Genomic DNA, 20,270 nt, shown 5'->3' with positions numbered 1-20,270 from the left:
TCCATTAATAATATGATTATATTAACAGTATTTCCTATCCAATTTTCTATGTTGCTACAGTTTTCACATTTTTCCATGATGGTATTTCTTGAGTTAGTAACATGATTTGCAAAATCAGTTTATTATTATTTGGCATTTTGATAACTTTTAGTATTTTAATATTTTAAAGGCACTGCAGATAGCTCCTTCTGATCAAAGCCTCCCTTTTTAACCTTTTTTTCTTTTTCTCTCTAATGATCTTCTTAGGATAATTCCACAGACTAGTATTCAGGATCGAAAAACATGGACGTATTTGTAGTAGTTTCCTTGGGTTGCGTTAACAAAATACCACAAACTGGGTGGCTGAAACAACAGAAAATGTCTTATCTCTCCGTTGTGCAGGACAGAAGTCAACAATGAACTTGTTGGAACGGTTGGTTCCTTCTGGAGGCTCTGAGGGAGAACCCGTTCCATGCCTCTCCCAGCTTCTAGTGGTTACTGCCAGTCCTTGATGTTCCTTGGCTTGTAGACACATGACCCCTGTCTCTGCCTCTGTCTGTACTTGACCTTCTCTGGCTATCAGTGTCTGTGCTCAAATTTCCCTCTTTATAATATAAACAGTCATATTGGATTTTGAGCTCACTCCAATCCAGTATGGCCTCAGCTTGACTTGATCACATCTAATTCCTAAAGACCCTAATTCCAAATAAGGTCACATTCACAGGTCATTATCCTAGGGTCCCAGGATCGAGCAAGTGTTGGGTTCAAGTCTGGGTTCAAGCATCCCCCCCAAATATATATTTTGGGGGGGGGATGCTCTTCAACCCAGTACAATATTTAGGTCACTTCTACTCTTTGCCTCACTGTGAAGCTGATTTTTGTCCTCTTTCATTTTTTTAAAACTTTGTATTTAAAAAATTTTCAAACACACATTAGAGTAGGCAGCTGACTCTTAGGAACCCCTCATCATCACAGATTCTCCCCGCTCTGTTTCACTCAGTCACAGTGAATGGACGAACAACACAAAAATAGCTCCCTGCGTTTTTTCATTCTTTTTATTTATTTATTTATTTATTTATTTATTTATTTTTATTTTATTATTTTTTTAAAGCATTCTTTTTTTTTCTTTTCTTTTTTTTTTTTAAAGATTTTATTTATTTATTTGACAGAGCGAGATCAGAAGTAGGCAGAGAGGCAGGCAGAGAGAAGGAGGAAGCAGGCTCCCTGCTGAGCAGAGAGCCCGATGTGGGACTTGATCCCAGGGCCCTGAGATCATGACCTGAGCCGAAGGCAGTGGCTTAACCCACTGAGCCACCCAGGCGCCCCGCGTTTTTTCATTCTTAAAGCTGGATTTTTAAACTCTTTTAATATAAACTGTCGGCCCATTTTTATTCCCTGGTTTCTAGTTAGTTGGCTGTGACGGTTTTTCTTGTTTTTCTTGTTGGTGAAAACCCCTTCATTTCTTTTTCTAGGTTATGCTGTGTTACAGGGCAGCCCAGTGGCCGGAACGCCCACGCACTCTGATGTGCTGAAAGAAGCCTGTAAATGTGACTTTGAGGACTTTGTTATCATAGGTAAGATTTGGAAACTCACCAGCGATGACTCATAATTCCCCTCCCCTCAACACATACTGACATGCATCCCATGTGATACCATGTTACAATGGCTTTCAAAGAAACTTCTCCCAAGATCAGATTATGTCAGATTAAAAAAAATCACAATAGTAATAATAATTAGATGTTCTTATTTCAAATGCCTCGATAATCTCTCATCTCACTTGTAGAATTGAATGCAAAAGCAGATACTAATTACAGTCAGATCTGTTTGGCCTCTCAATTACATTTAGGTGGAATTTCAGGAGACTGGATTTTGAAATCCCGTCTTTGGTCATTAGCTGTAGTCTCATAATATTAACCCAGAGAACATGAAGAATGGAGATGCTGAATAAGGAGACCTTTCTGAGAGGCAGGGATTTATTTTTGTGTTCTTATAAAATTAAGTATGAGTAAGTAAAACAGACTGAAAGACCTTAATACCCTTTCTTTTATTTACTTGCAGAACTTGGTGAGTTTAGCAATATCACAGAAACCTGTGGGTGTTCCTGCAGCTCCTCAAAGAGGTAGGTCTCATCCGTGTCCACTTGCACTTAGACCCCTGGACCATTACTGCTGAGGCACTGTGAACGCCAAGCCTCTGACATCTCCAACCAAGTTTTGCCAGTTCTAGGGACAGAGATTACTACTTAACAATGAAACAATCACCACTAAGTTTTCTATAGAGCTTTCTGTAGTTTCTTTTTTTTTTTTAATAGAGTGTTTAAAGGCTTTTGTATACATTCTCATTTAATCAGCCTGGGTAGAATTTTATTTTTTACCCCATTTTCATAAATATGGAAACTGAGACTCAGGCTAAATGTGCCTCAGGACACAATGCTGTTTGATGAGCAGAGACAGGACTTGAACTCAGGTCTTTGAACTCCAAATCCAGTGCTTTTTTTTTTTTACTGCATTGCCCAGTCTTGGTCCCCTCCATAAGTAAAAGCTGCTGTTTCGAACATGGAGGAACTGCATTGCATGAGACAATCAGTGGGTGGCTGGGGCATGTTCCCTCCTGTGACACCTCTTCTGAGTTTTTGGAGGGGGAAGGATGGTTGAAAACATGAAGATCTACAGCATACTCCTCATGAATATCGTTTTCCACTTTTTGCATCTCTTACCTTTCAGTGTCATTTATGAGCCAGACTTCAATTCTGCTGAGCTAATAGCCAAGGAGCTGTACCGAGCATTCCAGAAGAGCTGGTTGTTGTCAGACGTTAATCAGCAGCCTGCAGGCCCTCTAAATGCAGCTGGCTCGGTAGTAAGTATCCAAATAAACTGGCCTTGCGTTGAGAGTTCCTAAATTCTCATCTTGCTTGCTGTTCACTTCAGGCATTTATGCTTTTCCTTGCATGGTCCCTGGAGTGTTTCCCGAGTGTTGATGATGGGCTGGAGAATTCAGCATTTCACATTTTCATCCTCATCTCTATCCTCTTAAGTAGATGCCGTTGTTATGTTTAAAGTGTTAGTTCCCGCCCCTCGGCCGGCCTGGTCAGCGGAAGAGCAGGAGTCATGTCCAGTATGGTCCCGTGTGGACACACCGGCCTCTGACCGCCCCCAGCCCATTGAGGGGAGAGAACTTTGCAGCAGAGCAAACACAGGGGTGGGAATAAAGCAGTCTGCGTATGCAGAGGAGGGTGCTTCATTTTATCAGGGGACTCGGGAAGGCCCACTGGACATCTCCGAATTTGAGAGTGGTAGCAGGTAGAAACACGTGGCACAGGGCAGCTGGAGCAAAAGTGACAGGGGCGGGTGCGCCTGGTATGTTTACTGAGCCGGGTGGCCTCATGTGGTTGGATAACATGTGTTTGTGTGTGTGTGTGTGTGTGTGTGTGTGTGTTGGGGGCGTGCGGAGTTGGTCTTCCTGGGAAATTAGGTTTGAAGGATAGGGCCAAATTGTGGAGGACACAGAATGCTACTTTGAATGTTAATTGCAAACAGGAAAGTGGAATGGATAATGAATAATGAATGAGGGATAATGAACAGCTCAGAGGGGAGCCACTGGACATTTTTAAGCTAGGGAATGGCCTTAAAAGCTGTTTTGGGGGAAGTCTGACAACAGCTGGGGGTTCTGTTGGGCAGAATGTGGTAGCCTACGGACTAAGCAGTAAGGCTTCTGCTGTGAATAAAAGCATTCTGGGTCACAGCGACCTACTTACAGTAACTTGAAGTCTGAAAACAAATGAATTCCCCAAAATACTAAGAAAAGTGATCTCAGCTGGCTGGCGTTTCAAGGAAGACTTCTACAGATGGTGTTAGGTACCGGGAGGGCTCCTTTCGTTCAGTTGAAAGCAGTTCTAATTTTTCATGGCATATTTTAATGCTGGAAACACATTTGAATATTCTTTTTCTTTTCTGTTCCAGAAATATGCTTGTTTGGGTTGCTCTGAAATCCTCTTCTGTGTTATGCAGGTAGTGAATGAAGAGCGCGTCCGGAAAGACTTTGAATCCAGTGTGGACGTCGTTCAGGAAATTACCCTTAAGTCGAGGATCCGAGGGGCTGAAGACTGGGAGCCCCCCAGATTTCAAATCGTAGTTAATGTTCACCCATCACTGAAGTAAGTAAGTCTGGGTTGCTGTGAGGGCGTCCAGTCCAGGTAACAAGGTGTGATAGGTCCCCTCTTTGTGGAAGTAGGGGAAGGGAAGAAAATTACACACCGAAGGATGAAGGAAAATTTGTTGTAGGAAAAGGAAAGTTGGGCACATTTTTCTAAATTAGCGTCCAAGCACCTTGTTTTTCATGGGTTTTGGTGGGGGGTGCTAAGTAAGTTTGACAAATTTAACCATGTCCTTTATTATGTATGTTACACAACAATTAAAAATTAAGTAGGTTTAAAGGGGATTTTTAAAAAGATTTTATTTATTTATCAGACAGGGATCACAAGTAGGCAGAGAGACAGGCGGGGGGGTGGGGAGGGCCCGGGAAGCAGGCTCCCTGCTGAGCAGAGCGCCCAATGCGGGGCTCTATCCCAGGACCCTGGGATTATGACCTGAGCTGAAGGCAGATTAACCCACTGAGCCACCCAGGTGCCTCTAAAGGGGATTTTTTTAAAGTGGCTAATATTGAACCTTAAAATTCATACACAATAACTTTAAAAGATTACTCTATTTCCCAGGCCAACGTGAACTAAAAATAAATGGATAATTTTCTTTTAAAAGGAAAATCTTACCTTGAGGAGGGCTGTAGTTAAGAAATGCAACAGGATGGGGCACCTGGGTGGCTCAGTGGGTTAATCTGCCTTCGGCTCAGGTCATGATCTCCGGGTCCTGGGATAGAGCCCCGCATTGGGCTCTCTGCTCAGTGGGAAGCCTGCCTCCTCCTCTCTCTCTCTCTGCCTACTTGTGATCTCTGTCAAATAAATAAATAAAATCTTAAAAAAAAAAAAGAAATGCAACAGGATGCGTATAAAAATGTCTTTGTTCTCTAAGAAGTAATAAAATCCTAAAAGACAAAATGACAAAAGAGGGTGCAAAAGAAAAAAAGAAATAAACTCATTTTTATAAATGTCTGTGTATAAATGAAATACATAATAACTCAAGGTAATAGTTTTATTTGTTTCTGAGAGGATATGACATTGTAAGGGGACATTTTAACCACTTACAGTTTCTCCATTCCTCTTGGCTTGTATTTAACGTGTTCCCAAACTGCAGCGTAAGGAAGAGCCTGGGGGAGGGTCTTGCCTGTGGCCCATGGAAGTGCCCTAATAGGCTCTATCTTGTATTTTTTCTGTTTGAGAGAATGCCAAGAAGGTGTCTAGAGTGCTTGGGCAGAAGAGCTCCTTCTCCTGGCTTGGGGAGGGGTCACTTTCCTCAGCAAGGGTTGTCTTTCCTCTAAAATGTCTCTACGTCCTCTCTAGGGCACATGGTTAGGGTTCTGCACATTTTTACCTTGGTCCATTTTTGCAGACCCTAAACTGTAATAAAATTTTACAACTTCCTTCATATTTCCAAATCACATATGGAGTTGTGGCGTCAAGAGTTCAGTAGAAGACACTGCAGTAGATGGTCGCTCTCCAGAAATGTCTGATACTTAGGTCTTATGTGACCTCTTATTCATTTTTTTGGGTCCCTGTGTGAACTTCCCAGGCGTATCACCTCTTGGTGTTTCATCTCCCTGAACTTTCTCCCTTGAGTTACATGTCTCCAGTTCTCACCGGTGGGGGTCCTGTGTATGCACAGTGAGCCGTCTCCAAAGATCCCACGGTGAATAGTCATGATACTGACTTGTAGTCTGGTGATAGTAGGGGTTTTTAAAAGACCCAGAGATCTCAAAATAAATAAATAAATAGATAGATAGATAGATAGATAAATAAATAAATAAAACTAACGGACTAAATAGTGATAAAATAAAATAAACGACCCAGAAATCTCAACTAAAAAACTCTACTGAAGAATGCTATTTTTTTCCCAAAAGAAAAAATGACGAAATTAAGGCCTTGAGCCCAGAAAAGCACCCTGATGTCAGTTTCTTGTCCAGTCAGTGAAAAATGCTCCGTTGGCTATTTCTGAACTGTAACTGTGATCCTTTTCTGTGCGCAGGAAGGAACTCGTGGTAGCAACCCAGAATTTTTTGTGTGCTGGCTGTGGAACTCCAATAGAACCTAGTAAGTATGGGCAGTATCCGTTGAGGACTCAATGACAGGGCCAAGAATGGCAAAGTTGGAGACTGTGCTGTTTTTGTGAGAGATGCCTTGGGTGGAGTTGTTATAGGAACGTCAACTGCTGCCTTCTCTTTCCTGAAGAGGTCGTTGTGACCTATAAGGCTGTGTGGCTGGCCTGTTAACTTATCTCCTGGTTCTCTTGCCCTTGAGCCCTCAGTTCCAGCCACACGGCCTCCCTGCTGGTCCTTGAAGGAGGCAGGCTCATGCCTGACTTAGGAACTTGCATTTCCGGTTTTCACTCTCCGGAGGATGACATCCCTATGGCTGGTTCCCTCACTCGACATGAGATGTTCTCTGGCCACCCTGTTGAAGATGCCAACATTGCCACACTCCTGGCCACAAACATGTGTACACTTTACTCTCCCTACTTATTTTTTACTCGAGCACTTACCTTCCTAAAATGCTCTTCGAGATTTTACAGATTTTGCTAATCGTTGGTCTGCGTCCCTGTCTCGATTCTAAGTTCCATGAGGACAGACGTGTTGTCTATTTTGTTCATTGCTTTGATCCCCTGCTCCTACAAGAGCACCTGGCGCACAGTTGTTCCTCAAAAGGTATTTGTTGAGTGCCTGAATGGCTTGTATCAAGGAGCTGGCCAAAGCCCTTCGAGAGGATTTGGGGAGGTGGCTTGAGGGATCATTCCTGGGCCAGCTGGGGGCCTAGAAAGTCAGACTTCTTCGAGTCAGAAATTCAAATTGCCCACTGAAGACTGCCAGTCACATATTCTGCTTGTGAGGGTATCCACAGGTCTGGCGTGTAAAAGGCTGGGGAGAGGAGCTTTGCTGGAAAGGGTTCCTTTGGCCTTTGATAGGAAGTCTTGGAAGGAAAAAGACTTTGAACACAGAAATCTGTCTGGGATTCCTTCTACCATATTGAATGACAGTGCCCGCCCTTCATCAGAGCTGTAACTGGTTTCCTTGAAAGGAAGGACTCATCCTCCCAACTAGTCTAGTAGAAATCATGTCTGTTTGGTTAACCCCTATATCCTGGTGCCTCAGGATGGAGTGTGTGCTTGAGTGCATGAGTCAGAAACTATGAACACATGACTGTGATTCTGCCAACTTTTAAACAATCTCTCTAAGTTCATTCAACTATGGAGATGTAGGCCTGCACTGGTTGTGTGAACATGGTCCTTCCCTCAGGAAGCTCGCTTCCAAGAAGGTAGAGGCATCAGCCAAGTGAACAGCAAGTACAATGCTTACAATGAAAAAGAAAGTCAAGAGTGCTGTGGGATTTACTTCATGGAAACTGAATCTGGGCTTCAGGGGGCTGGGAGGGAGAAGTTCTGTAGGGAAGTGATTGTCCCAGGAAGAGTGTGTGTGTGTGTGTGTGTGTGTGTGTGTATTGCGGGGGTAAGGGTCACCCTGAGCAAAGGACCTGCAGCAACTGCTGGGAAGTCCTGCGTGAGCAGAGAGTAGTAAGGAGAGAAGAAAGCTGCTCACAGGTGCCCAGGGCATTGACGGCAGATGCACTTTCAGACACGGAGGCAATTTGGACTTTTCCTGTGAACTTCCTATATAGTTCTTAGGATATATTTTGACTTCTTAAAATTTTTTAAAAGATTTTGTTTATTTGTTTGAAAGAGAGAGAGCAAGCACAAGCAGCGGGGAGAGGCAGAGAGAGAGAGAGAAGCAGATTCCCTGCCTAGCAGGGAACCTGAAGCAGAGCTTGATCCCAGGATCCTAAGATCATGACCTGAGCCAAAGGGAGATGCTTAACCGACTGAGGCCCCCAGATGCCCCTTGAGTTTTTACTTTAAGATATTGTTGAACTTCTGGAAGAGTTGCAAAAATGGTATTCTATATTCCTTTCATCCAACTTCCCCTCACATTAGCATCTTATAATAATCAGAGTAAAATTACCAACTGAGGGCTTCGCGTTGGTACCGTCCCATTCACTCAGGCACAGACTGATTCACATCTCACCCATGACCTTGATCTGCTCCCAGGTCCAGTTCAGAGCTGCACAAGGCATGTAGTTGTCTGCTCTCCTCGGGCTCCTCCAATCTCACACCTGTTGAACCATTTGAAAAGTATGCAGACAACGTGACAGCTTACCCTTTAATATTCCAGCGTGTTCTAAAAATAAGGATGATGAACAGTTAGCACACCAAAGGAAATGAGTAACAATTCTCTAATACTCTCTCTTACTAGTCCATATTCATTTGTTGTTCTCACGATGTCATTTTTGTAGCCAATTTTTCTATCCAGCTTCTAACCGAGTTTCAGACACTGCATTTAGTCATTATTTCTCTTTAGCCACCTCTATTCTAGAACTCCACTGTCCAGCATGGTAGCCACTCCCTCATGTGGCTGTTTAAGATTTAATTTAAATTAATTGAAGTTAAAAATCCAGTTCCTCAGGGCGCCTGGGTGGCTTACTCAGTTAAGCATTGGCCTTCGGCTCAGGTCAGGGTCTTGGGATCGAGGCCCACATTGGGCTCTCTGATCAGCTGGGAGCCTGCTTCTCCCTCTGCCTGCCACTCCACCTGCTTGTACTTTCTCCCTCTCTGTGTCAAATAAACAAAGTCTTTAAAAAAAAGATCCAGGTCCTCAGACACACTAGCTACATTTCAAGTGCTCAGTAGCCACATGTGGCTTGTAGCTACTACATTGGACGGCATAGGCTTAGAAGAGTTCCCTCCACCCAGAAAGTTCTCTTGGACAGCACTGGTCTAGAATTTGTACTTCCAATTTTTTTTTTTTCCTGTGGCACTGACTTTTCCTCCAATGAGAACAGTTGTGGTTTAAAGCAGGGCTTCTCGACTTCAGTACCACTGACTCTGTTGAAGAGCTGTCCTGTACATTCTAGGACGTTCAAAAGCATCACTAGATGCTACTGGTTGCTCTCCAGTTATGACAACTGGAAATATCTTCAGATATTTCCACATATTCTTAGGGAATCACCCCTGGTTGAGAACACCTGGTTTAGGATGCGTCGTTTAGCTCTATTTTAATTAAAGGACTGAAGAAACCAAAAGAGAGAGACATCATTTATTCTGTATTGATAGTATAGTACTTAGTAGAGAGTCAATGAAATTTGATGAGTGAATGACCGGACATTGAGATTTTAGGATTGTAGATTTTAGGAAAAGATGAATTATATCAGGAAAATTTATTGGTCCCATCTGTTCCCCTTTCTCTTTCCATCCTGCTAAGTTTGATCAGAAATGTAGAGTGGAAGGGCCAGAGCATACCTTCCTTTCTGCCCATTTTATATAAAATGTATCAAGGCCCTGTCATAAGCCAAAAAATACTCATCATCTGACAAATCAGAAATTGTAATCCAGGGTAGGAAATAGATACATACAACTGACTTCTCAAGATCTGAAATTGAAGAACTCAAACATAAAGCATTTAATGAGTTCTTAACAAGAATTTGTCAACCCTAGTTGAGTGTCCTTATAATTGAACCTGGTTGTTTATGATTCCATATTTACAGATTTACCTACTGGATGAATTTTATTGGTAGTCACAGAATCATTACGCATGGTGTTTTCACAGTCATGCCCAGATATGCACAAATCACCAAAAATTTGAGTTGCCTGAAATTTGAGTTGCCCAAAGCACATGTTTCCAGCTGAAGGCCATGCTCTGCCTTCTGGTTTTCTCTCTCATACTGTGAACAGGCCTTCTCATGGTTTATTGAATGCCTTTTTTATTTGTTACAGCTTTGCATTTTTTGTTGATGAGTTAGCTATTTAAAATATCCCCCACATATGGTACTGAAGTGCTTCTAAGCACGAGGAGGATATGATTTGCTTTATGGAAAATATACATGCATTAGATAAGCTTCATTCAGGCTTGAGTTAGAGATAGTGCTGTTGGTCCTGAGCAAGGATATAACAAAAATATAACAAAATAATATATTGTTCGCAATGTATATATAAGGTTGTTACTGTTGGTTTAGCGTTGATAATATATATAAGGCTGTTAAAAATAAATTTTAACAAAATACATTAGATATGGTGTTTTTAAACAGAAAACACACATAAAGCAGGGTTATGTATTGACCAGTTGGTGAAAATGGTACCAGAGGGTCACAGAAGCCTAAACCTGTTTTTCCCTCAGGAGCATACATACCTGTTTTGACAAATTGGGTGTTCATGGCACCTTTACAGAACATAAACTATTGTAAATAGTAAGAATCAATGGGTGCAACCGGGGTCTGAGGGATAATCTGGGCAAGCGCAAAGGTGTTAGCTCCTCGCCCTTTCTCTCCGTTGCATGCGGCAGAGGGTGAGGGGGCTGTGATGGCCAAAAGCTGGAGCTTCAGGCCGACGTGGGTGGGAACCCCACTAGCCTGCTCCCCGAGTGTCTCTTCATTCCCTGTCTGGGCTCTCATCAGTGAAATGGGACGTAATAGCCCCTGCCTCTTCCTGGTTCGAGCAGAGAATGACACAGTGTAGGTGAGAATTTTAACCAGAGCGTAACACAAAGTCGGTGCTCAGTAAGGGATAACTCCTGCAGTCACTCAGGCCTTGTTTATTGATTGATTGATTGGTTTTATATTTTATTTTTCTTTATTTTTGTAAACATACGTGCAGAAGCATATAGGACTAGCAGTGTACCTAACTCATTGAAAGCGCTCGTCATTCAAGTAATGTCTCCTTTCATTAAAATACAAGCGACCTTGTTTATTCTGGAAGCTGGGGCAAAGAAACTAGATTTAGAATCTTCAGTGTACCAGGTGCTGTGGTAGCTGCTTTGCCACCCATCCTTTCATTTAATCTGATGATGATGATATCATCCTCGCCCATCTTAGGCTCCAAGGTTGAGGGCGGGACCCTGGGGAGACTTAACTGAGTTGCTGTCTTCTTCTTAAACTGGGTGGCGGGTACACAGGGACTTGATGCATTTGTCCCTACACCTTTTGCTTACCCATATATTTTGTTAGATATATTTCGGAAAGCAATGCGTGCTCATTTGAGCAAATTAAAAAAATGCAAAAGAATGAAAAATCCTTTCTCCTGCGCTCTGGAAGTGTTCACTTTTGGCTTTTTGGTGGGGATCCTCTTGGACTGTGTATGTGTGTTTTTAGAAGCAAAATCACGATCGCAGTGTAAGCATCTGGAACTGGATGTCCACTGCCCACACTCATCCACGCATTCGTGGGCTCTCTGTCATTTCATTGTTGAGGGCACCGTGCCTGTCTAGCCGGGTGCTTCGTAATGTATGTTCAGATTGCTGTAACGTACTGTAATGGGTACCTGTGTCTCCACATGTGCATGTTACCATTTCTGTCTGGTGTCACCAAAGCAGGAGTCCCGGTACACAACAGAGTTCAAGTATATTGTGGAAATGTCCTCCTAGAAAGTCCCCTCAGGTCAGCCCTGAGAGTGAGTTTCCGCCCCTCTGCCCCTCGCTGGCGCTGGGTCCTCTACCTCTGTGACGGTCTCCTGCAAAACCAAGCGTTCACCCTTTGAACACGCACGTCCTTGCTGCTGAGATCGTTTCTCAGGTCATTCCTCGCCAGCTGCACTCCCTGTTTCCATGTATCGCCTGTTCCCGTCCTTGGTGCGTCTCTGTAATGTGTTTGCCCTGGGCTTATCCAGGAAGTCTTTGGGGTGCTGCTCCCTAAGGTGTCTCCAAAGCGTGCCTGACGATTTACCAAGCACTTTCCGTAGGTGGGATAGCCCATAACCTGGTCCTGAGCTGCTTTTTATAGCTTCAGGATAGTTAGCCTGAAAGGGTTCCACCAGCCCTCAGGCTGCTGGCGGGCAGGAGGCAGAGGGTAGACTCCCACCGATTTCTGGACTCTAAACCTCCTGTGCTTTTGCCGACACTGCCGTTTACAATGCCTGTCTTCCAAATTCAGGAGTATTTGGGGTGGCTTTCTCTTTTTCTGACACCTGTTTTTGGAAAGCAGGGCTCCTGAATGGCCATATAATACACAGCCTCCAGCCCCTGCCGGAGCTTTCTCAGAGGCTCTGAGGGCACGTACGATGTTAGCCACACAAACCCTGCCATCTGGGTCTTGAACCTCACAGGAATGGGAAGCGGTGGGGGGAGGCGGGCAGAGGGCAGTGGGTTTGCCATTCGCCAGCTGAGGTGAGGCATTCTCACCCTCCCGTGGGCTCTTGCAGAGTTTGTGAAGCGGCTCCGGTACTGTGACTACCTGGGCAAGTACTTCTGTGACTGCTGCCACGTCTACGCAGAGAGCTGCATCCCTGCGCGGATCCTGACCACGTGGGACTTCAGGAAGTACTACGTCAGCAATTTCTCCAAACGGCTGCTGGACGGTCTAGGGCCCCAGCCTGTTTTCAATTTGCTGAGCATCGGCCACGGCCTGTATGCCAAGGTCAAGGAACTGGACAGAGTGAGGGTGAGCATTGGCCTCGGCGGGGGAGGCGGGGCCGCTGGCGCCAAGGGACCTGCGGCCGCCAGTGCACCTTGCAACCTTGCACCGTCTCAGGGGACACAACCGGACCCTCCAAAGGGCGGGTTTGCTGCCAGCCGCTGGAGCTTTATTTTCCAAGGCCCGGGACCAAATTCCCTATGTAGGCATCGTTTTGCGTTTATCACATAGATTTTGACATTTATTTATTATTAGTTTTTAAAATAAAATTATGTTTAAGGTGTAGAGCATGATAATTTGATGTTCAACAAGTGAAATAATTACTGGTCAAGCTAATTAGCATCTCCGTCTCCACAGTTAGGGTTTGTGTGTGTGTGTGTGTGTGTGTGTGTGTGTGTGTTGGGAGCACCTGTAATGTACTCTCTTAGCAAGTTTCCAGTGTTCAATACAGTATTATTAACTATAGTCCTCATACGATCTATTAGACCTGTAGACTTGTTCATCCTACGTAACTGCACCTTTGTTCCCTTTGGCCAGCATCTCCCCATTTGCCCCACCTCCCTGTCTCCCTGTTCAACTCTCTGCTTCTTTTAAGATTCCTCATGTAAGTGAGACCATGCAGTTTTTTTCTTTCTGTGTCTGTCTGATTTCACTGAGCACGATGCCCTCCAGTTTTATCTCTGTAGCCACAAAAGGCAGGATCTCCATCTTTCACAGAGAGTTTTGTGTTTTCCTCAAAGAAGGTCCCCCGTGGTTGTGTAAGCCTCAGGCTTCACACAACTTGGGTTTCTACTGGACTCTGTCATGAACCCCTGCTAGAGAGACTGTTTGCGTGTCTTAGAGTTGTAGCATTTCGAAGTTAGAACTAACATTTAAATTTGATTTGTACATTTTCTGTGTCATTGATTACATTAACTTCTCCCCCTGTTTGGGTTCTCACATTAGGAAACCCGGGAACAACTTTTTCATATCAAGAAGCTGTTGAAGACCTGCAGATTTGCTGAAAGGTACTGATGTTGACTGGGCCAGGCCACGCCTAAGGTTGGGAGGGCTGGGAGCCTCTGCATACCTACACACACCTGCCAGACCTTGGGTACCATCTGCTTCCAGCTCCTTCAATCCACAGGGCCCCTTAGCACAGCAACTCCCTCGGGCCTCTTCTTGATGATCCAGACCCTTTAGCTAAAGTTGCTGAATCTTCTGGCTCACTAGTAATGAACTTAACGTGTTAGAAGAATCAACCAGAACAAGGATGAAATAACTCCAGCCGGTGGCCTTACTATGATTACTGTTGTTATTTTAAGTTGTGGCCAAACACGCATAACAAAATATACCATCTTAACCATTTTAAGTGTACAATTCAGTGGCATTAAGTACATTCACATTCTTGTCCAACCGTCACCACCATCCATCCACAGAATTTTTTCTCTTGCAAAACTGAAACTCTGTATCCATTTAGCAATAACTCCCTCCTCCCTCGCTCCTCCTGCCCCTGGCAACCACCATTCTCCTTACCGTCTCTATGGACTCACTCCTCTGGGTGACTCCTGGAAGTGCAGCCACAGAGTATTTGTGCTTTTGTGACTGGCTTATGGCACTCAACATAATTTCTTGGAGAAACGCCCATGTTGTAGCATGGGTCAGAAGTTCCTTCCTTTTTTAGGGCTGAAAAATATTCCATTATATGTACCTACCGCATTTTGTTTATCCGTTCAGCCACCTTGGGTTGCTTTCACCTTTTAGCTGTTGTGACTAGAGGTGCTCTGAGCGGGGGTGTATCGATGGCCTTTTTAAAAAATCCCTGATGGAGGGCGTGTCAAACTGTCGTTGCTGTTTCGTACTTTATAGTATCATGTGGTGTTAATTTCGGTATGGTTCTCTTACTGGTAGATTTTTTTTTTTAAGATTTTATTTATTTGACAGAGAGAGATCACAAGGAGGCAGAGAGGCAGGCAGAGAGAGAGAGAGAGAGGGAAGCAGGCTCCCCGCGGAGCAGAGAGCCCAATGTGGGGCTCGATCCCAGGACCCTGGGATCATGACCTGAGCTGAAGGCAGAGGCTTAACCCACTGAGCCACCCAGACGCCCCTTATTGGTAGATTTTTAATCTAATAGATTTTAATATCTTTATATTAAAATAGATTTTAATATCTCTATAGATAGTATACTATCTCTATACTCTATAGAGTATAGATAGTAAACTAGATAGATTTTAATACCTCATAGATACTTGGATTTTTAATACCATTAGTTATTTAAAAGACCGGGCTTTAGATGAATTGCTGTGCACATCCATAATATGTCCTTAGAATAAACTTCTAGCGGTGGAATTTTGGGGAGCCATGGCATAAAGGTATAGGCATGAATTCAATGACAGAGATATAATTTTTTAAGTGAGAAAAGAGGTGACTTAAGGGGTTAAGATTATTTGTTATAATAGACAGGATCATAGTTTTTTAAAAAATTGTTTCATTTTATTTTTTTTTTAAGATTTTATTTATTTATTTATTTACCAGAGAAAGAGAGAGCACACAAGTAGGGGGAACAGCAGGCAGAGGGCGAAACAGGCTCCCCACATCAAAACCGATGTGGGACTCGACCCCAGGACCCTGGGGTTATGACCTGAGCAGAAAGTACATGCTTACCCGACTGAGACACCAAGGCGTCCCCCCAAAATTGTTTTGTTTTAAAGCTGCTTTCACTTTCTGATCTTTAATGATAATGTACTATCTCTTTAATGATAATGTATTGCCTTTGAATTAAATTTCTTGGGGAAGAGCACATCTCCTGTAGTTATTTGGCCTTAAGCTCTACCTCATGGCAGTGGTGTGACAGGTTAGCTACGTCTCAGGCTGTCAGTTTTCTTGCCTGTAACATATAACAATCCTCATAATTATTACTGTCTACCAAAATTTCTTGAGTATCCATTCTGTGCTTCAGATAAAAAGTCTGTGGTACTCATGTTACATCCAGGGAGAAAGCACAAAGCTCTTATTGCCAGACCATGTGTTAGACATATACACATGGTGCCGCACAGAAGAGGCAACAGTTAGGTCCTACAGGGCGGGGCAGGGAGGAGGACCACAGAGCTTCCCGGAGAAAAAGCAGAGTTTAAAGAGCAAGTCAGACTGAAGAAGTGTCAGGGGTCCCCCTCCAGAAGAAGCAGGGTGAGTGAGCATCTCAGGCTGGATGGAGAATTCAGCACAGATTGGCCTGTTGGAATGTCAAGTCCAGCGTAGGCAGTGGCTGGCTCGGGAATGAGTGCGTGGCGCCACTAACAGATATAGGGAATTCAGGAGGAGATAAGTAGGGGTTGGAGAAAGATGCAATCCATATGTGACTGCCCTTCGGACACACAGGTGGCTACGATGAGCTCACAGTTGGATGCTTGAGTCTTGGGCTCGGTGCTGGGGTCCTGGCTGGGCAAGTCACGCACCTGCCTATGAGCAGTGATCCTCCTGCTGGCCGGACAACAGTCAGCAGGCAGATGGACTTGAAACTGAGCTGGAATGAATGAGGTCGTCTTTTTTTTAAATCTCAGTACATGTTTTTAAGACTTGAAAAATAAATGTGCAGCTGTCTTTTGCTGAGTATCTCCATGGGCAGGCTGCGAGAGATGTTTTTTCTGATGGCTTAGCTTTTTGAAATCCACTTTTAGGGAATTTTAGGTTTCTGGCTTCCAAACAAACTTGCAGAATGTCAGACGGTGAGCCAGGTTCACTTGCTCTTGGGCTTTCTTTTTTTTTTTTTCAACTGAGTTAAAAAAATAATCAAGTGTGAGTGCCAGAGAAAACCCCCGCCTGCTCGGCCTCCTTGTGTCACAGCCTCTGTGTGGGTGGCTGTCCGACCTCCTCTCTGTTTCCGCCCCGGCAGCGCGCTAAAGGAGTTCGAGCAGGTGCCGAGGCACCTGACTGATGAGCTCCACCTGTTCTCCCTGGAGGATCTGGTCAGGGTCAAGAAACGGCTGCTGGTGCCCTTGCTCAAGGACATTCTAAAAGCTTCCCTCGCGCATGTGGCCAGCTGTGAGGTAAGGCTCCCCTGGGACAGGTGTGTCCCTGAGCTGTCCCCTTACCCTTCAGGGCCTAGGATAGGTGTTCTGCACCTTACCTCATTTAACCACCACCGACTGTGAGGGAAGTGCGGGGAACACTATTTCCAGATGAGAGAAATGAGGTTCGGAGCTATTTGGTAACAGCCAAGATCGTCATGCTGGCCCGCGGCAGGGCTGGGAATGCAAGCGTGGGCCAGTCGACTTCTTCGTGTCAGGGCCGAGCGCTGCTGGGGACCTTGCCTGACTCCCATCTTTCTGGACGCACCAAGGACAGCCCTGTGGACTCAGGATCCCGGGGACTAGGAGCTCTGTGTCTGCATGAACTCAAAAATTGTAGAACAGCCCTCAGAAATGAGAGTAGGTCATCTGAAGGCCCACGTATAAAGTCATGATCTTTCCCTGGCGTCTCAGATTAAATCTCTCCATGCAAAACAGAGGCACACGTACCGTTCACATCCATTTACTCTACTCAAGTGAGATCTAGCGTCCCGGTCCTTCTAGAGGCCAGGATGCCAGACACTTAACAATGGAGGTTTATAAAGTTCTGTGAAAGTAGTTACTTGACTTCTCCATCAAAAGCATCGTTGCCAAGGAGGATTTTAATTTGGCCCCCTTCTCTTACAGCTGTGTCAAGGAAAGGGCTTCATCTGTGAATTTTGCCAGAGTACAGCCGTCATCTTCCCCTTTCAGACTGAGACGTGTAGAAGATGTGCAGGTATCTTAATAATAATGCACGCTTGATAATAGCTTAATAAACGGAAGTGCACGATGAGCTTAATAGCAGTTTAATCACTTAAGCACATTGTTGTTGGAAGTATAATGGTGCTAGTGCATGCGTGTATGTAGGGTAGGACCTCATGGAGTTTTGGGTGCATGGGGAAGAGAATTTGGGTGAGGCGGGGATGACGGGGGACATCTCCCCATACAGGAGGGAAGAGTGGTTCCCCCTTTTGCCTATGGCCCAGTTCTTTCCCACCAGGGCAAGCTGTAGCCACTGCCCCAGTTTTAGAATTGGATTGCGGTCATGCTTAAGGCTGAGATGCTGTCCTTGACCCCTCTTGTACTCCAAGGGCAGTTTGAGTCATCATCACGGAGACCACGTAGCCCAAAAAACCTAACGTGTTTACTGCCTGGCTCTTCCCAGCAGAGATGCTCAGATCTTGTTAGATTGTCTGTATTGATGCTTGAGGAAATCCTGTGACCTCTCAGCTGTTTCTTGGGAGAGATCTGATCGTGCATTCTGCCTTTACCCTTGATAAGAGCCATTCCTCTCCTTTACCCCTCCAGCACCAACTTCCTGAACACTTTAGGCAGGATCGCAGGGGAGGCTCCCCAGCAGAGAAACTCCAAAGCACGGATCTGGGTGCAGAGAGCTCACCGGGGTGTGATGTTAGGCTCAACACCCGTTAGGGTGTGAAGTCAGCAGGACTCGGCAGAGGAGGAGGCGAGCCATGGTGTGGTAGCAATGGAGGGTCAGCATGTCTCACAAGACGCTCTGAAACAGGATGGCTTGCATGTTGTCACATACTGGGGACAGGGGCCAGGCAAAACCTTTTAAACCGCATGTTGATCAGTCACCCGATGTAGGCCAGTGTCGGCCAAGGGAGAGGACCTTGAGGGAGGGAGGCAGGTCTCTCCAGTTTGGGCATTTCCAGTTAGGGCCGCCTCCTGAGCTGACTCACATGGTGAGTCAGTCACCAACACTCACCATGTTCATGGCACACTGGGGACTTTAGAATCTGTCCCTTCCAACCTGCCTCATTTCTTGTTGGACGACTGGTTTCTGGACCCAGACCACGTCTCTCCCCAGGGTGGGGATGAGCATTTGTATGTATGTGAGAAGACAAGATAGGCTGCTCGCTGATGGCTGTCCTCCTGCTCTAGGGTGCAGAGCGTGCTTTCACAAGCAGTGTTTCCGGTCCTCCGAGTGCCCCCGGTGCGCGCGGATCACAGCTCGGAGGAGACTTTGGCAAAGTTTACCTTCTGCAGCAACATGATGCCTGAGTATTTTGGGAAAGACTGTTCAACATGCCTTAGAACACCGATTCCTGTCTATCATTGATCAGATTGTTGCAGATGTTGAGTACTGTATATTAAGGGAAAAAAGTGGCCAATATTGTTTTTTATTATATATATTTAATGTTTTAAAAAGAATGCACTTTTTTGGGTTATTAAGCATAGGTTTATTACTGGTGGTTTTGTTTACAAATGTTCAGTGTTTTTGCTGCTGCTGTTTTTTTTTTTATGAGTTTTTTTATTCTTCAATCGTATTTGAGCGGTTGTATGTAGCTGATATTGGAGCCTATTTTTGTATGAATTGTAACTGACAAGACAAATGACTCCGTTTGTCTTTCTCTCAAGCTTATTTTGTGGAATGGATTGGTACTCTCAGTGAACAAAAATGCAGCCAACAATCTGTCTACTCCCGGGTTTTTTCCCACTTAAGTGCCGTTTCGTAATTATATCCGTTTTGTAATCGTGTTCTAGATTTTCCTTACTCTAGGGTGGGTAGAGAGAGTACACGTTACTTCCGCAGGTGCACCCATTTCAAGACGAGCTGGAGTTGCTCAGCGGTGCCTGGAGCTGCTGTCTGAAGCAGGCACCTGTATGTCGCGCCCTTAGAGATGCACAGACCTGCGCGGCACTTGTCATCTCTCTTCCGCACACTGAGTCAGGGGTGCGCGGCTGGGTAGAACTTCATCCCTGCCCTTTAGGATTTTGTCTCATCAGTATAAAACTGAACATAAGGTATTTACAGACTTAAATCGTGGGAAACTACTGTTAATGAACAATGTGATTTTAGTAATAATAAAATCATAGACATCAATTAAAAAGGCGAGGCAAATCGCTAAACCGTTATGAATTTATTTTTCCTATATTCTTTTACGTATATGCTTTCTTGAGACACGCGAGTCTGTGTTTGTTTGTTTGTTTCCCTTCTACCTTCTGTGTACTCTCGCCTACTTGAGAGGGGTCCTGGGCCCGGGTCCCTTTCAGCCCATCTTTGCCCAAACCCCATCCAGTCGTGTGTGTGTGTGTGTGTGTGTGTGTGTTGTATTCAGTAGGATAATATCGAGCAAATTAAAGAAATGAGTGTGTCTACCAATCCCACGAATCTCATCCTGTCACTTGTTTTTATATCCTAGATGCACCTGGGGCTGGGCTCTCATTTATTGTTTAAGCCAGGCCCCTCTCTCTCTCTTTTTAAGATTTTATTTATTTATTTGAAAGAGAGAGCACAAGCAGGGGGAGTGGCAGAGAGAGGGAGAAGCAGGCTCCCCACTGAGCAGGGAGCCTGATGCAAGGCTTGATCCTAGGATCCTGAGATCATGACCTGAGCCGAAGGCAGATGCTTAACCACCTGAGCCACCTAGTCAACCCAAGCCAGGTCTCTTTCAAATAGAAATTTAGGTACATGGGATAAGATAAATAAGATCAAATTTAGGGGCACCTGGGTGGCTCAGTGGGTTGGGCCACTGCCTTCGGCTCGGGTCATGATCCCAGGGTCCTGGGATCGAGCCCCGAGTCGGGCTCTCTGCTCGGTGGGGAGCCTGCTTCCCCCTCTCTCTCTCTGCCTGCCTCTCTGCCTACTTGTGATCTCTGTCTGTCAAATAAATAAAATTTAAAAAAAAAGATCAAATTTAACGCAGTGTTTTATTCCTACCTGTAGCTTCTATTCATTCCTTCTT

At 44.8% G+C, this 20,270-nt stretch overlaps 1 protein-coding gene across 8 annotated transcripts in view; it reads left to right on the top strand.

Annotated features, from left to right (window-relative positions):
- The window catches only part of RUBCNL (rubicon like autophagy enhancer), a 39,534-nt gene extending 20,100 nt beyond the window's left edge, over window positions 1-19,434 (top strand). For all 8 annotated transcript variants that reach the window (XM_032314776.1, XM_032314777.1, XM_032314772.1 and 5 more), the window contains exons 5-14: window positions 1,452-1,553; window positions 2,038-2,098; window positions 2,703-2,835; window positions 3,987-4,132; window positions 6,114-6,178; window positions 12,321-12,559; window positions 13,478-13,539; window positions 16,404-16,557; window positions 17,206-17,296; window positions 18,466-19,434. In XM_032314776.1, coding sequence (XP_032170667.1) covers window positions 1,452-1,553; window positions 2,038-2,098; window positions 2,703-2,835; window positions 3,987-4,132; window positions 6,114-6,178; window positions 12,321-12,559; window positions 13,478-13,539; window positions 16,404-16,557; window positions 17,206-17,296; window positions 18,466-18,578 — 1,166 coding nt within the window. In that variant the 3' untranslated portion in view covers window positions 18,579-19,434. The remainder of the gene's footprint in view (window positions 1-1,451; window positions 1,554-2,037; window positions 2,099-2,702; window positions 2,836-3,986; window positions 4,133-6,113; window positions 6,179-12,320; window positions 12,560-13,477; window positions 13,540-16,403; window positions 16,558-17,205; window positions 17,297-18,465) is intronic.
- The last annotated feature ends 836 nt before the right edge of the window (window positions 19,435-20,270 follow it).

Source organism: Mustela erminea, chromosome 15 (genome assembly GCF_009829155.1).
Source record: "Mustela erminea isolate mMusErm1 chromosome 15, mMusErm1.Pri, whole genome shotgun sequence".
Lineage (NCBI taxonomy): Eukaryota > Metazoa > Chordata > Mammalia > Carnivora > Mustelidae > Mustela > Mustela erminea.
This window is presented reverse-complemented; position numbering and strand designations above follow the sequence as displayed.